This window comes from Cinclus cinclus, chromosome 1 (assembly GCF_963662255.1).
Source record: "Cinclus cinclus chromosome 1, bCinCin1.1, whole genome shotgun sequence".
NCBI classification, from domain to species: Eukaryota; Metazoa; Chordata; class Aves; order Passeriformes; family Cinclidae; genus Cinclus; species Cinclus cinclus.
Window position 1 is genome coordinate 19,747,133 of NC_085046.1, and position 15,437 is coordinate 19,762,569.

Here is a 15,437-nt window from a genome sequence, read left to right on the forward strand (position 1 = left end):
ATTATTCACCACCCTCACTCCTCTCAATAATTACAGGCCAATGTACCTCTTCTTTTAGCTTCTATTCTTGCTTCCCAACACCCACTGAGAGGACAGCCCCAATACCAAGGAGGACAGATCCAACAGGTTGAAATATCAGCACCTTCTCTTCAAACTGAACGTGGTCCAGAGGGAACGAACACCAGGGGGTGTTTGTTCTCTAACAAGTTCTTTAAAAACAAATGCCTCCATTTTTTCACAGTATCTTTGCAGAGAAAGTGCTTGCTGTAAGCTTTCTCTCAGTGGCTTCTTGGGTTGCAAAACAACCCACCCAGTTCCTCTGTAGCATTCTAGCAAAAACCTCTTCCTTTGCATTGCCCCAGAGGCTTCCCCACAGGTCCACTTTCTGTTCCTCTTAGGAAAACCCCGGGTTCCCTCCTGTCCTCTGCACTCTAGCAGGATGCTCTGAAGCATCAGCCCCACCCTTTGCACACTCACCACCCAAGAAAGAAACCATCTCCTCATCTTTCTGGCTCTGCCCCGTGAAAGACATCAGGAACCAGGGCAAGGTAGAGAGGCAGCCTGCCCTCATCCCTAGACCCCAGCTGTAGCCTTTCCAAAGAACACCAGAATACCCAGGCAAACAGGAACAAACATACAAATATCTTACCCACTCCAGCCCTTCCCCATCCACACACACACTTTCTTTCCTGGTCTGAACTGTGCTCCTGAGGCAACAGTTCACGTCAGCTAGCGCAGCTTTTTTCTCGATTCTCATATGCAAAACATATTCAACCCTCCATTCCTTCCCCACAACCAGGAGTCCTATCCTCCTGCACTGTTCCCTGCAGCATCTGCATTTCCCAGACCTCTGCTTTGCCATGCTCAGCCTTGCCCCTCTCTCCTAGGAATGGTCAGCACTTCTGGCTCAATTCAAACTCTTTCCTTTCTACTTAGACCTTTCCCTTCAATCTTCTTTGTTTGGACACTTTGCATTGTATTTTTGTTTGCCATCCTCTTACCAACCTCCGTCAATGTTTCTAACTGCACAAACCCTTATTCCTCCAATTACTGAATATTATTCCCTCCTATGGCTAAAACATCTTTGTCATCTTTTGCCTCTTCTGGTGGGAACGAAACACTGCAAGTCCTCTATGTATATTCCTGATTATCAACTATAAAGCAAAATTATGTCAGTCAGTTCTAAAAGTAAGTGAGATGGATTTAATCTAGATGTCTAGATCAATAGTCTGGGTAAAAAGCCAGTATAATGGTTGCACTGTATGCATTCTCCAGAAATGAGAGCAAATATTTCCTCAGAAGAACCAGAACCACTAACCACATCCTTAAAACACTAACCAAATCCTTCAAAAGATTCTATAAAAGATAGTGAATAGTGGTGCACAGCAAAAACTTTTGTCCAGAAAGCTGGATATGTCAGATAAGGACACAGTTGAGAAGAGACAAAAGGAACATTAGCATTTCCTCTGTCCAGGTACAGTGACATCAGGACAGCGTTTTGCTTATGGAGCAGTTTAGACTTTTCCTACTGACCCCGGAAAATCTGGCTCTTGCCCATTGGAATCTGGCCTGAAGGCACTAGCTCATTTCACAACTATCTAACTATTCCCTTTGTATTTATAGAACTTCCGTACATTTTGCTCCAAATTACACTTCACTTCCTTTTCCAATCCCTCAGTTTCAGAAAATTAAATGACTTGTAGTTCAAGTTTCTTTTTAGACTCGTGCTTAGCCAGGGGCCTGAGTCTAATAGATACTGACAGTGATATTAGCAAATTTTCTCTGTAAATTGGTATTCTTTTGGAAGAGGAGGATGTTCCGTTCTTTTTTGTATATCTGTCTGCCATGTCTCTGTCACTGTCTGACCTTAGAGAAAGTAAAATTGTGAATTTTTCCACACCTTTTCCTTCCTTAAAGGCAGTTACTACTTATTACATTTTAATAAGTTCAACTAGAGAATAATTACATTTCCATCCATGTTATAGGCTAGAGATATAATGAAAATAGTGAGAAAAGGCAGGACATTCTCACTAAAATGCCATAACAATATAGAGAAAACAAGGCCAATCAACTGAGAAAGAAGGTGTCAACATCTTTTCTATCTGCAGAGGCATTTTACAAATGCTATTTTGTTGCATGTAAGACCAAATCCAGAATCTATGTGGAAGCAGGACAAGTTGACAAATTGGGTTTCCCACATTTCTGTTTACAGCAGTGCAACACCAAAGGTTCCTAGGCCTGGTAGAAAGATTGCTTTTACCACTAAATTCTTTGTCCAAGTACTTGATGTGTATCTCTTTCCTACTTCCACATGAGTAGTCTTTAAACTAGGTACTGGACCTGTCTTGTCTGATGAGCATTCCTGGAATTGGTCTGTTAGCTAGGATTTGGTATGAAATAGTGGCCATGGCAGCTTTCCTTCAGAAATCTAGCTGCAGGAAACTAATTTGTAGTACAAAAAACCTAAAAGTAAACATTAAGTTTGAGAAGAAAATCCATCATACTAGGACGCATGGAAAATTAAGGTTTCTTGTAAATTCCTGTTTCACTGATGGGGAAGAAATTCAGATCATAAAATGTGTTTATTAAAACGAGCTGTACTGTTTGTTTGGGTTTTTCTCTAACAAGCTGTTATTATGAATAGAAGAAAGCTCTTCTAATAACAAGCAAGTAAATATTCACACAGCACATTCACTTCTTCACTCACAGTGTCCACTCACAGGCAATGATCAGTATTGGTTGGATCAATTTTCTGAAACTAATCCCAGGTGTACCCTCAGTTTCAGAGAGCCATACTGGCACTCCAGAGGACTCTCAGGAAATGTCTGGAAAGTTCCTCAGAGGGTCTTACTCTTCACCACCAGGCATCAGCCACTGCTGTCTCCAATATTGTCCAAGATACACAATCCTCTCTCTGCAGATGCTTGCGGGCACTAGAAGAAGCCTTGTACAGACCTGGTGGACTCTGGATTCAGTTCTCACAAATGCAACAGGACTGCTAAGGCTTATCAGCCCTTGGAAACTTTCACTAATTAACTTCTCATTAGGTATATTTCCTGGGTTTGGCCTACTGTTTCCTGGTAGCCACTTCTTTATCCAAAATTATGCATCCTGTGGAACCAATTCAGACAAGCCAGAAAGAATGGTCCTTTATGGAAGGTGTTACAAGACTGGATTAAATCTTTTTAATCTGCTCAGTGCTGTGAGGATCTCAGTTGGAATATCTTATCTGCTGATGCAGTGAGCTGTCAGAAGGACCCTACACAGTACAGGGTCTAGGAGGGAACAGCAGAAGGGATGAGAGATCTGGAAGATGTAGCCAGTGAAATGCAAAAGGAAGAGATAGTGTTGCTATCAGCAAATATTGAGAGGAGATATGAAAGAGCTATCAATATATAAAATCTGCCTCAGAAACTACTGGTGCAGAACAGCACATAAGTAGTCTTAAATTACAGCACTTTCATTAGACAATTATTAGGGTAAAACCTTCAAATGTTATAGATAAAGAAGCAATGTGACTCAGTTTCACAGATTGGTAAAGAACCATTTAAGAACATGCTAGACTAGGAAATCGGATGCTCATTTGTGTATAAAAATTTAAGAGCTACATCTCTCCTTCCTCTTTTATGAGTTATGATAACTTGTTCTGTTTAAGAAGAGACAAACACTTTTACTTAGAATCAGCCTTTTAATTCCCATTTAGTGAACCAATGCAGAATAAAAACTTATTTACATGTATTTCATACACACACAAAATATTTTAACTTAAAGACAATTAAAACCTGTCAAAAGATTAAAATATCAAAAAGTATCAAATTAAATAAGGACATCCACTGCACTAAGAGCTTTGAGTCATTTGATTGTTTGCATTTGGCATAAAAGACCCTCAGAAAGTGAAAATGAAAAACACCTGTATGTGAGCCTCTTTTGAGGTTTATAAAGCCTGAGAATACACCAGTAGACCAGTATGAGATATAATGCCATCAGCTCCATCTTAATGGAAGTCTAGAATGAGACTCAAAGGTTTAAAACAGACTTGGACAGGGAGAATCTGGTTAGAAATTGGAAAAGACTTTCTAAAGGTAAATTTCATTAGGCTTTAAAAAAATGGTCTAAAAATTTATGAAATCTACACTGACATGGGAGACATCAAGAATGGTTTTTTATGTAAATATTCAGGTGTGAATTAATTTATCTTTCCTTCCTGCCCTTTTGCAGCATTCTTTGAGATCCCTATTTGACTATTTAAATGATAAAGCCCTATATTCACAATATTTTCCCACCTCTCATAATAGTTGATCTTCTAATGCATATGTTACAGAACTACAGCAAAAGAAATAAAATTTACACTTTGCTTTTAATCAGTCATAAACAGAGGAGGAAAATATGTTAATTCTGATATTATGGGCAAAACAAAGAGTTTCTGTGGTACCTCAGTAGCAAAGAGAAGACATGGACCCACAGCACTGGAGCATGTTGCCTGTCTGAGGCTAGGACCTGGTCTTGCTTCAAACAGGGATGTGCACCAGGTGAGCTTGGATGTCCTGTCCAACCTGTGCAATTCTGCTAGCTTGTGCTGGAGATCAACAGGATATTTTCAGGATACCTACAGGGCTGGATATACTTTTTGGAATATTCTAAGGACCATATTCTCACAACTGAATATGGTAAACACAGTCCTTCCGCCTAAAGATTATGCTGGGCGTACGTAGAGACTGGAGCGGCCTGAGTGTTGGCTGACACAACATAGCTCCAGGTCCATGTGAAAGCTCAACAGCCCTCCCAGGTACTAAAGTTTGTGAGCAGATCTCTGCATCTGCCTTGCAAGTTTGCTTGTTCCTTCTAGTAGAGAAAGCAAAAAGCACCCCATGCAAAAAGTAGAATTTCCATAGGAGAAAATTGCTTTCCTTAAGAATTGTTGTATGCCAACACTTTAGTTCCTTTCAAAATCAAGCCCAAGACTACCCAGCCTATTAAATTGTTGCATGCTCATTTTCTTCAATATTGGTCACAAGACAATTTGACTCTTGAGTTCCAAGGTCACCACGGTATATGGCATTGTCAAACCCAGCTGTAAACATTTGTCGATCACGTCTTCTTTTATAGAAACAATACAGTGTGAGGCCAGTGCCAGCTAGCAGAACGAAGATCAGTATAAAAATCATTCCACCTAAACTACTCGATGATGAAGCAGCAGCTTTGTTTATTGATGCTGTGGAAGACAAAACAGAACAAATGCTGCAAATGCCCAGAGACTGCTGTTTTACACAACAAATATCTCCCTAAGTAAGCAACTGAGTTAAAACAAAAGTACTGAACAATCATAAGAGCAGTTGAAATTTATGCATGTTCCAGGTAAAGAATGCAAAATTTGGCTTCATCTGTTCTAATGAGCATTATATTGTACTGCATATACAGCTTGTAAGGAAAAAAAAAAAGAAGACATCCAGTTTGAGAGATGTGTTCTCTTTTTTAATATATAAAATAAAATAATCATGACAGTTAAATGGGTATTTAAATGAAAGTTTCTGGAGGAAATTCCACTTGTAAATAATGAATGCCTATAAACCAATTGAAATTTCTGTTTGTTACTTAAAAGTAACCAACCAACTTACCATTATTGACAGGTGAATCATGGGTTGGCTCAGCCTCAGCAACTTCAAAATTAAAATATATATATATTATACAGTTTGAAAGCAGCAGTTCAATTAAATATATAGTGTATACATAAGTTTTGCTTTGTTTTCATAACAAATTTTAATTAACCATAGAATCATAGAATGGTTTGGGTTGGAAAGAGCTTAAAAGATCAACTCGTTCCACCCCCCCTGCTCTGGGTGAGGATACCATCCAGAGACCAAGCTTCTCACAAGCCCCTAGTCAACCTGGCCTTGAACTTTTCCAGGGCTGGGTATCCACAACTTCTCTGGACAACCTGTCCCAGTGGCTCACCACCTTCACAACAGAGAATTTCCTCTAATTTATAATCTAATCCTACACAATTTTATTTTAAAGCCCCTTGTCTTGTCACTGCATGCCCTTGGAAGAAGTCCCTCTCCAGCTCTCTTGTGGGCTTCCAACAGGAACTGGAAAGTGCTATAAAGTCTCCCTGGACTCTTCTCTACTCCAGAATAAACAAACCCAGCTCTCCCAGCCTGTGCTCATGTGGGAGGTGGTCCAGCCCTGAGACCATCTTCAAAGTCTTTCTCTGAACCAAGTTGAGTAGGCTATTTTAAAAGTAGGTTATTTCAAATGGTTTTAAAATAACCCAGTTGAGGTTTTTCTTCTGCTGGGGGCCCCAGAGCTGAACAAAATATATGCACATGAAAAATATATGAAAATATATTTTGACAAATGATTCGAAATCCATGAAATACACTTGCTAAAACATTTGTAAAAGAAGAAAACCCCAAGACTAACTGTCATCTCATTATTCATTGTTTTGAACACTTTTTATGTAAGATAGATTGTGTCCAAAGTTTTTACTCTTCTACAGTGTAAAGCTTAAAACTTCACACTAAAGAATTCCATCTTTTACGCTTGCAAAAATGAAAAGCACTCTTGTATTTAGCATTTTAGCTGCATTTTTAGGCAGATTCCTTTTCTTCCCTCCATTGCTTGGGGAGTATGATTCAGTTAATTGCTTGCAGGACTGACTGGCTGGGCCCTAAAAAGTTCAGAGATGACCCCACTGCCAAACTGCCAACATGCAAAGATCCACAGGCAGAATTGGTTCTCCACTACATCAATTACATTTGTGTGGTGGATCTGTTTGCCAGTGGCAAATGTGACCAAATTCAATTGTCTCCCAGCTGATGTGTGGAAACACAGCTGGTTTTGTGCACATACAGTGACCCATGACAGCTGCATGTGTGCAGATTTACATCCTTCATGTTTTGTGCAGTATTGCTGTGCACACAAGCAGGACTTGCCCAACTTTTGACACTCAGATTTCTAATCAGTTGTCATCCAAAACACCACAGAGCACAGATCACCCTTACAGATGGAGCATAACCATGCTGCTTGGTTGTCCTGACATGTCTCGCTACACTTCTGTCAGCAGAGAAATTAACTGGGCACCACTGCCCACCCTCTGATGCTTTCTTCTTGCTCGCCCAGCAGATCCCAGCACATTTCACCACGGTGGTATTGTCCCCATCAGCAGCACCTACCTTCTCTCTGCAGGAGCTCAGTGACTCTGTATTGCTTCCCCTCAGCTTACCTATTGGGAAAGTAGCTGCCTGTCTTCTCAGCTAACTCTCTAAACTCTCTAGTTTAATTGTCTGTTCATCATCTACTGCTCCTTGCACTCTAACTATAATATCCATGAGTGTTCTTTGCACTCTCAACAGATCATATGTCCTTCCCTATCCCAGGGTGCAGTAAATGCCCAGAAATCAATGCTTTTAAAATGAGAGGAGGGAACAGTGACTCAGATAATTCTCCAACATTATTTCTCACCATTTTTAACAGAAATTATTCTTGTCTTTGATTTGGATGCACATGCATCAGCATCAATGCATGAAGTGTACCCAGTGCCTAAATACTGATGGCCTGATGTATATTAACCACTACTTTGAAAAGAACCCAATTCACAGAAATTCAGAACTTACTTTTGGGGACTTTGCAAATAAAATTCTGGTCAACAGAGCAGTAATAGGTCCTCCAGGCTCCACTTGAGACATCCATGTCAACACAGTGTTCATCAAAAAGTACTGTAGGCTCTCCTTTCTCCCAGTTGACATACTCTACAGCACTTCTGTCCATCCATATCCATTCTCCTAAAATCAAAATTATTACCCAGTGAGTGAATGCAGAATAACATTTAGTCTACTGATCAGTATGACATATCAGATCAGATCAGGGATTTTTAGTTGATTAAATTGGTATCACAGAGTACCTATTTCTCACTCTACAGCACTTATTTCTCACTCTCTTAACTGCCAGAGCTTTTCAGCAGGCATGTGCCAAATGCAAATGCTCTCAAAGTTAACTTCATTAGCATTCACAGCTGTCAGTGATGTAAGGAAGCACTGTCCAGCTACCCAGGGACCTTTAGCTGAAGTCTGCACCCAAGACTGTGCCTGGGATCCTTAAGAAAAGCAGAGCCCCTGTACAAGCCAGTAACAGCAGTGCAAGCATATAGAATGCTCAGGAGATTTATTTTTTTTTAATGTGTGTATTCAAGATCAGCAAAGGTCTATATTATTAGAGCTGGATTAATTAATTATCTTTAAAAATTGAATCTCTCTGTAGTCATCTCATCTCCTGCTGACTGTCAAGCATCTCCCATCCAGTGGCAATAATAGCAATCTTCTCTCCCTCAGCACATGCTATTGTGGCAGCATATCTTGGTACATCCAGCTGCCTCAGTGCCACTTCCTCTGTCCCCCCCCTGCAGCTGCAGCTCCCTCCTGCCCCTGCTTGCACAGCTGGAGCACTGGGCACTGTCAGGGACATGCCAGGAACAGGTCACTGCTTTTGTATTGTTCATTTCCAGCTAGAACAGATTAACTTGGCCCACCAATGTTGGTGGTGAGAGACATAGGCTCAAGCAGAAGTTGGAGCCCAGTCTAGACACATTCTGGAGGTTTGTCCTCAAAGTCTGCCAAGAAAAACTGGATTCACAATTATGATGATATAGAATACAGAGTCAAATTTGACATTACAGTAGTTAAAAAAAAAGCAGACAAAACAACCACAGTAAATGTATTTGGATTAAAATGAAAGGGTCCACCAAAAATGTATGGAAAAACATATTGAAATTTAGATGATTAATTTTTTCTAGGCAGCTCATATGACATGCTATGCCCTCTGTTGTTTAGAAAAAAAATTTAATTTAATTTAACTCAGCATTTAATGACAAGACAACATTTTGCTTGAAATACTACAGTGGTAAAATGTCAAGTAATTTGAGTTTAAAAAGGTAATAAGAAACATTTTTAGTCAACTACTGAAGTGTTAATCTAAAACCTTTTGCAAACAAATATACTCTGATTGCAACAAAGATACAGAAAGTGTAGATGCCTTGGTGGTTTGTTTAACATATTTTAGCAGAAAAGCTATTAAATATTAATGAGTTATTTTTCCACTATTATTTATTAATTTTTAACATATTGGTACTATTACTTAGTATGTTAGTAGTACTTAGTATTCACTCTGGTTATTTAGTATCTATTTTCATCTCAATATATATTGTGAAATAAATACCATCAATATTCTTGAACAATCCTATCCAAAACTTTCTGAAGTCACTTGCAAGTGGAGACAAGTAAAGTAAGAGAAAATTCATTTCAGCCGAATCTTCTATGGAAACCAGAGATGCACCTAAAAATATCAATTAAATATTACATATAATTTCAGCAAGATTGTACATTTAAAATTAATTATCTAAATAAAAAAAATCATTGCATGCTTCATGATTAGCATTGCCATATAGTAAAAATGCCTGATAATAAATTTAAATTAGGAGTAACTTATAACTGATACACACATACTCGCATATTATCATTTGGTTCTGGATTAAAAAGCTAAACACACAAACAACCTCTAAAACATCCAAATAAAAAGGGGGCACTTACCCATTTGAATACACATCATGGAAGCATCAGGCCAGCTTTCCTCAGAAGTGGTGTGAACATAGTAACAATGCCCACGGAAGGGAATCCAAGATCTACCACGCTTTGGTTCAGGACACCTCCCAGGAAGCTGTGGTGGTTCACTAGGGATTAACTCTATTAAGAAGACAAACAGGTTTCAGTGGAGTTTCAAAATACAGGTGAAATATCTTCTCCTGAACCACACATCAGCCCTACAAATATGATATTTATTCCAGGAAAAGGAATATGGTGTAGAGTTAACTAATTATTAAGTGTTGAATTCAGCTTGACAAACTAGTAATAAACTACTCTGGTTGGAGGTGGTTCTCCAGTCTGCCAAAAGAGGCAGTCTATACCAGTCTAACTGAAATTGTCTTCAACATGGCAATTTTTACCTAAAACTTGTGAAACAGAATGAGGAAAGAGTCAGCATACATAAGGGATCTCGACACTACATGTCTGTGGCTTGTGTCTAGCCTGTTTCTAGAAAAGTCAGTCAGAGAAGTTGTCTGTACCTGCCCTTGTATGTCATACATCCTAATCAATGTAAAAGCAGAATTTATAGCCTGTTGCATCACCTGATTAAAGCCAAAACAGGGCTTAAATTAGTATAAAATTTGCTGTGAATTTTGGTGCAGTGATGATGAATTTCTTATATAATTTGAAATGTTTGAAAACTGTATGCAATATTTGAGCGCTAAATTATTTGAGCAGAAGCAAGAGACAATTTATTTGGCTCCTACACTGACAGAAGTTTCTTAACTCACAATATTTCAAAAGACACTTTTAAATGCAAAAGTATATCATTAATATATTTATAGTTAGGTTAAAGTTGATTGATTCTGTAGCTCTTGACAAGCAAGGATACAAAAAACCACTATGGCATGTGACATGAAATATTGCAGCTGTCTTTATGATGTGTTGACCCGCCTGTGAAATGAAATGTCTGAAAATCACACAAGACAGACTGGATCCGAGAGTTATTCCTTTAAAAAAACAAGAGTTTATCACAGGGCATACACTATCACAACCTTTGCATATGTGGAAAAACTAAATTCAAATAAACACATTAACTCAAATTCCAGCCTCCCAAATCACATTTGTCCTATTCAGAACTCACCATTGGATTGCTTACAGAGAGATAAAAATGTTTCATTGCAAGATGCTGTCTTCCAAAAACCATCCAAATCTAAATAGACACAGGCTTTGTTTTTATTTGGTTCTCCACTGGCCCAGTTAAGATATCTGCTCCTCCTTCTATCTGACCATAAGTACTGGCCACCACTCTAAAAGCAAATCACAATTATAATTATGTTACATACAAGAATTAGATTGGAAGGACATTAAGATTGCAGTTGAATTTATGCAAAAATTAGAAAAAATTTAGAACCATGGTCTCTTGCACAAGGTTATGTTGTGAATATGTAATAAACTGGTCCACAGTCCCACTCTCCACAGCAGGTAGGACAGTAGTCCTACAGATGTTAGTTTAGCATGCAGCTTACGTTATTCAATTCACACCATTTGTCTCATGCCCCAAGTGGGCAAAGGGCCTTGAGGTAATAAATGTGAATATGCAGATGAAGATTTGATCAAATGAGTCCACATATACACACAGATCAAATAAAGATTGCAGAGAAACTATTGTCAGCATTCCTCTAACATAGGCTTCTCTAGGTATCTAGAAAGCAAAGAGAAGAATCAGAGGTTTCACTGGAGAAAGAAAAACTGATGAGGTTTATTTGGGGCTGGACCACAGACCTCTGGCACCCATGCTAACTGCACATGTAAATTTGTGGGTAAGTCATGGACCAGCTACCAGAGATGAGCTAAGAATGTATTTTGCCAGTGGATTTCACCAGTGTTTGCAGAGGGTGACTGACATTAGTCACATCCATGGCTTCTGTCACCCCATCCTGTGCAGCATAGATCCTTCCTCGCATCCTGTTCTTTGTGCCTTTCCTTTCCTGTCTGCTTTGAGGCTCTTGGCCATGTTTCATTCCAGATTCCTGTCTAATCCCAGTTTCCCAGTGCTCCCACTCAGATGCAGCTCCAGTTCCTCTCACATCAGCACCCATGCCCTCTCTCATACCTGTGTCCCACCAAGCTCTTACTCTACCTCTCTCCACTTGACTTCCACCCAGCTTCAGTTCCAAAAATATCCAGCTACATTTTATTTATACATGCTCTTTTTTACACACCTCTGCTGATGCTTCCCATTTCAGCCCTTTCTACTCTTAGCTGAGTTTGTTGGCAGTTTTACACAAGGCACAAGCTTTAGCTCTAGCAGCCAGCCTAAGGAGTCTCTGTTGCCAGAGCCTTGCTCTTTCCACTATTGCCCAGCACGACCTCTTGTACTGCTGGGCTGTGAATTGAAACAAAAACTTAAATGCACAAAGAAAACTATTTCTAACCCATTTTTTTCCTTTGGTGTGCTCCACAATGTGCCTTCAGAAACAGCACTGGTCCACCACAGGAGCTTGTGGTAGACCATGGAGCAGGAAGTGAGAACTTCATCACCACTTTTACCACTGAAGCCACTCAGTGCTGCAGCTACATCATTGATGGCCTTTGAAGTGTGGGCTGTAGCAGTTCTTGTTTACACCATGGACAAACATTTAAATGTGGAAATCCCCTCAGTGGAGGGAATTCAGGAACCTCTGTAAGGTTTTGATTCCTGCCAGACATCTGTGGCAATAATAGCTCGTCTAAGGTATTAGTAAGACTGTCACAAGCATTTGGTGGACTCACCATGTTGCTGTTAAGGCCAATCCATACAGGCTCCCCTTGCTTTAATATTTGCAACCACAGGAAAGATTCAGCATAAGGGTCCAGTATACTGGCCAGTTCTGCAGACTGGTCCCTGCAGTTTTTCTCTGCTTTTTCCCAGCTCATTTTGTAGTTGACGAGTTCATAGCGGTCATCACCATAACTGTTAAAGCCAAACACTGGAACTGTGGGTTGGGAGTGCAGCAGTCTGGGGTCTGTAACAAAAGAACAACCAAAAATCTAACTTTGTATTAGCTTAGACTTGTAACACTGAGAGAAGATCTAGAATACTGGAGTTGTCATGGAATTAAGAGCAACTGCAAAAACAAATTAAAATAAGCCCAAAAAAACCCCCTACAATGATGAAAGCTGCATTTTCATGTACTGTGACAACATTTTCTAATACTTGTACAGAATGACTTTTTAGCATAAGTATCCAGAAATACACCTTCTATGGACCAGAACTACCTAAACCATATTGTACCAACATAGGGCATTAAAGGGAACAATTCCTTCTATTTTTCCATTATATATCAGCATTTGTTGCATTTCTGACAAGGAACAGGATGTGATAAACACACCATGAGCTGAGGAATGTGACTGCTGCTGCTGAAATTGTCTGAGAAAGAATGCAAAGGAAATCAAGCAAGGTATTTTTAAACAATAAACAACTTGCAGTGGTTTTAGTACACCATTAACATTTTCAGTTTTGAAGATGTAAAGACAATGTACTCAGCCACCTTTGATTGCTAAAAGTAGTAAATTACATGATGATACATAGATCTATTCTTTTTTTTTTAATGGTCTATTCTTTGAAATAGCAAAAATTGAGAGATTTTCTCTAAAATAAATAATAAAATGCATGATCATCTTGTTAAAATGGAACATAATGCATGAGATATTGCCATTAATTTCAGTTAGGTTAGGGCAGAATTACAGGAAAGTCACTTTTACCATTAGTTTGAAACTACCAAAATAAATCAGATCTACTAGAAAGTGGTGAAAGAAAACTCACCAGAATTTTTTTGACAGATGTAACTTTTGCTTGCTTTACATCCTTCATCTTTCCATTTTCCTGCCTGTTCAATAGGGTTCTTAATCAAAAAGACACAATCATCCTACAAAAGAAATGAGATTAACAAGAATCATCTCCTTTGCTCCCACAGCAGGAGATGTGACTTGGCCAGAAGTGGCAGGAGGAGGCAGTAGCTGTCCCCACCTCACCTCAGTATAATCTTATGCTACCTCTAAACCCCCTGCTGGCACCAGCCCAGGTCTTGTCTGCAAGAGAAAGAAGTTGTATGTGAAGTGACTTCTGGAGGGGAATGGTGACAGCTTTCTGCAGAAAACATAGGCTTGTGTGAGATGGGGAAGCCCTGGAGATCCCAAAACTCAGCTCTAGCATGATGGTAGCAGGACCTCAAAGAACTTTTTTTACATTTTAAATGAATGTGAAGCAATTCTGTCATGAAAAGAGAGAAACTTGGTGGAGCTAACACAGGAGTGTAGAAATAATACCCTTAGGCAGTATTCTACAATGGCTATTTCACAATTACTGAGTAACACTAAGTTTTGTCTTACAATTACACACGAAAAGGTATAGAGATGCCAGAAGTTTCAAAACATGCAGAAAGGATTTTTCAAAATGAAGATTAGGGGATGATAAAAATTAGAAAGGAACCCCCAGATGCCCTCTTTTGAGTATTTCATTCAGTGCATTTATCTTGATAGGCTCAGTGCCAAGAACTGTCAACACAAGCAATTATCTGAGTATTTTCATCAAATCTAAATAACACTCACTGCATCCCAAAATTATATAGTTTATGCTATGGCTAATAATGAATATTCCTAATAATATGAATATCCTGATGAGTCATCATAAAGTGAGGGAAATTGTCTCACTTGTCTGAGTTTTGTATAATTCTTCCAAACCTCTGTCTGCACTCATACAGAACCATGACAAATACAGAAGCTGAAAAAATATGTGTAGATACATTTCCCACATGGCTACTCTGCTTTTAAAAAGCAATGAGACTACTAAAAATCTTCATAAAGGAAAAGACAGAAATACAATAGTAGCTACATGCACTTTGATCATCTACCAAAGTTGTTATGTTTAAGTGACAAACAGAAATTGATGCTTACCATACTATAATAACTTCGGGAACCTTTTGCCCAGTTTGTATAGTCTACTGGGCTTCCATCTGTCCATAAGTATGTGTGCTCCTGATTTATGTCATTCAGTCCTATCCAAGTATCAGTTGCAGCATTTTTTAAGAGGGACATAAGGAAAGCTGAAGGGAAAAGAGAAAAATTGCATAAGGAGGGAAACTGAAGGACTCTTCCCCAGCACTGCAACTTTAGAGTGCCTGGAACCAGGATGATGAGTTTTCTCTTTAAAACAAGGTGCCCATCTTATGAAAAAAATAAAATTAATATATATTAATAGATGTTTAAAATCAGTCATCTGAAGTTAAAATTGGAAAAAAGTACTTACAAATTCAAAGATGGGCACATTTTTAATAAAACAGAAATTTATTTGTACACTCTGTACACTCTAAGTTGTTGATCATCTGAGGAAGCACAGAAAATGTTCTAATGTATTACAGAAATTAACATGACTACACTAAGCCTTGGCATGTAGAAAATGACTCCACCAAGTGTGCACTCCCTTTTCTTCTTTGATTAATTCTTTGTTAACCTAATAACTTCATTTCTAATCAGTCATAACACAAAAAAAAAAACCTCTCTCAGTATCCAAGTATATATGAACCAAGTATGTATGAATTTGCAGAATGCCAGATGCTCAGATGCTGATCTCCTTAGCTCCTGTCTAGACTGACTGCCCATTAAAATAATCTTCCTCTGCTACAGAAAAAGAAGTTTAAACCACTAGCACTGATGGAAGGAGGTAGGAGATGGTCCATGTGCATCCCTCAGGACCTGAGGCAGCACATCACCCAAGCAAACATAAGGCAACATTCTCCTAAAAACATTTTCAGCATGCTGAGCAGCAAGAGCAGCAGGTGCTGAGATCCAGCAGAACAAGGGGACCAGGGGGAACTGGAG

General features: G+C 39.0%; 1 protein-coding gene across 1 annotated transcript in view; it reads right to left on the reverse strand.

Moving 5' to 3' along the window:
• Window positions 1-4,973: 4,973 nt before the first annotated feature.
• Window positions 4,974-15,437, reverse strand: part of LOC134052831 (macrophage mannose receptor 1-like) — a 29,717-nt gene continuing 19,253 nt past the window's right edge. Inside the window, exons 22-30 of the mRNA XM_062507525.1 lie at window positions 14,514-14,662; window positions 13,384-13,486; window positions 12,351-12,583; window positions 10,720-10,885; window positions 9,582-9,734; window positions 9,211-9,327; window positions 7,614-7,781; window positions 5,616-5,657; window positions 4,974-5,212 (exon numbers count right to left, since the gene is read on the reverse strand). Of these exons, the coding sequence (XP_062363509.1) occupies window positions 4,974-5,212; window positions 5,616-5,657; window positions 7,614-7,781; window positions 9,211-9,327; window positions 9,582-9,734; window positions 10,720-10,885; window positions 12,351-12,583; window positions 13,384-13,486; window positions 14,514-14,662 (1,370 nt within the window). The remainder of the gene's footprint in view (window positions 5,213-5,615; window positions 5,658-7,613; window positions 7,782-9,210; window positions 9,328-9,581; window positions 9,735-10,719; window positions 10,886-12,350; window positions 12,584-13,383; window positions 13,487-14,513; window positions 14,663-15,437) is intronic.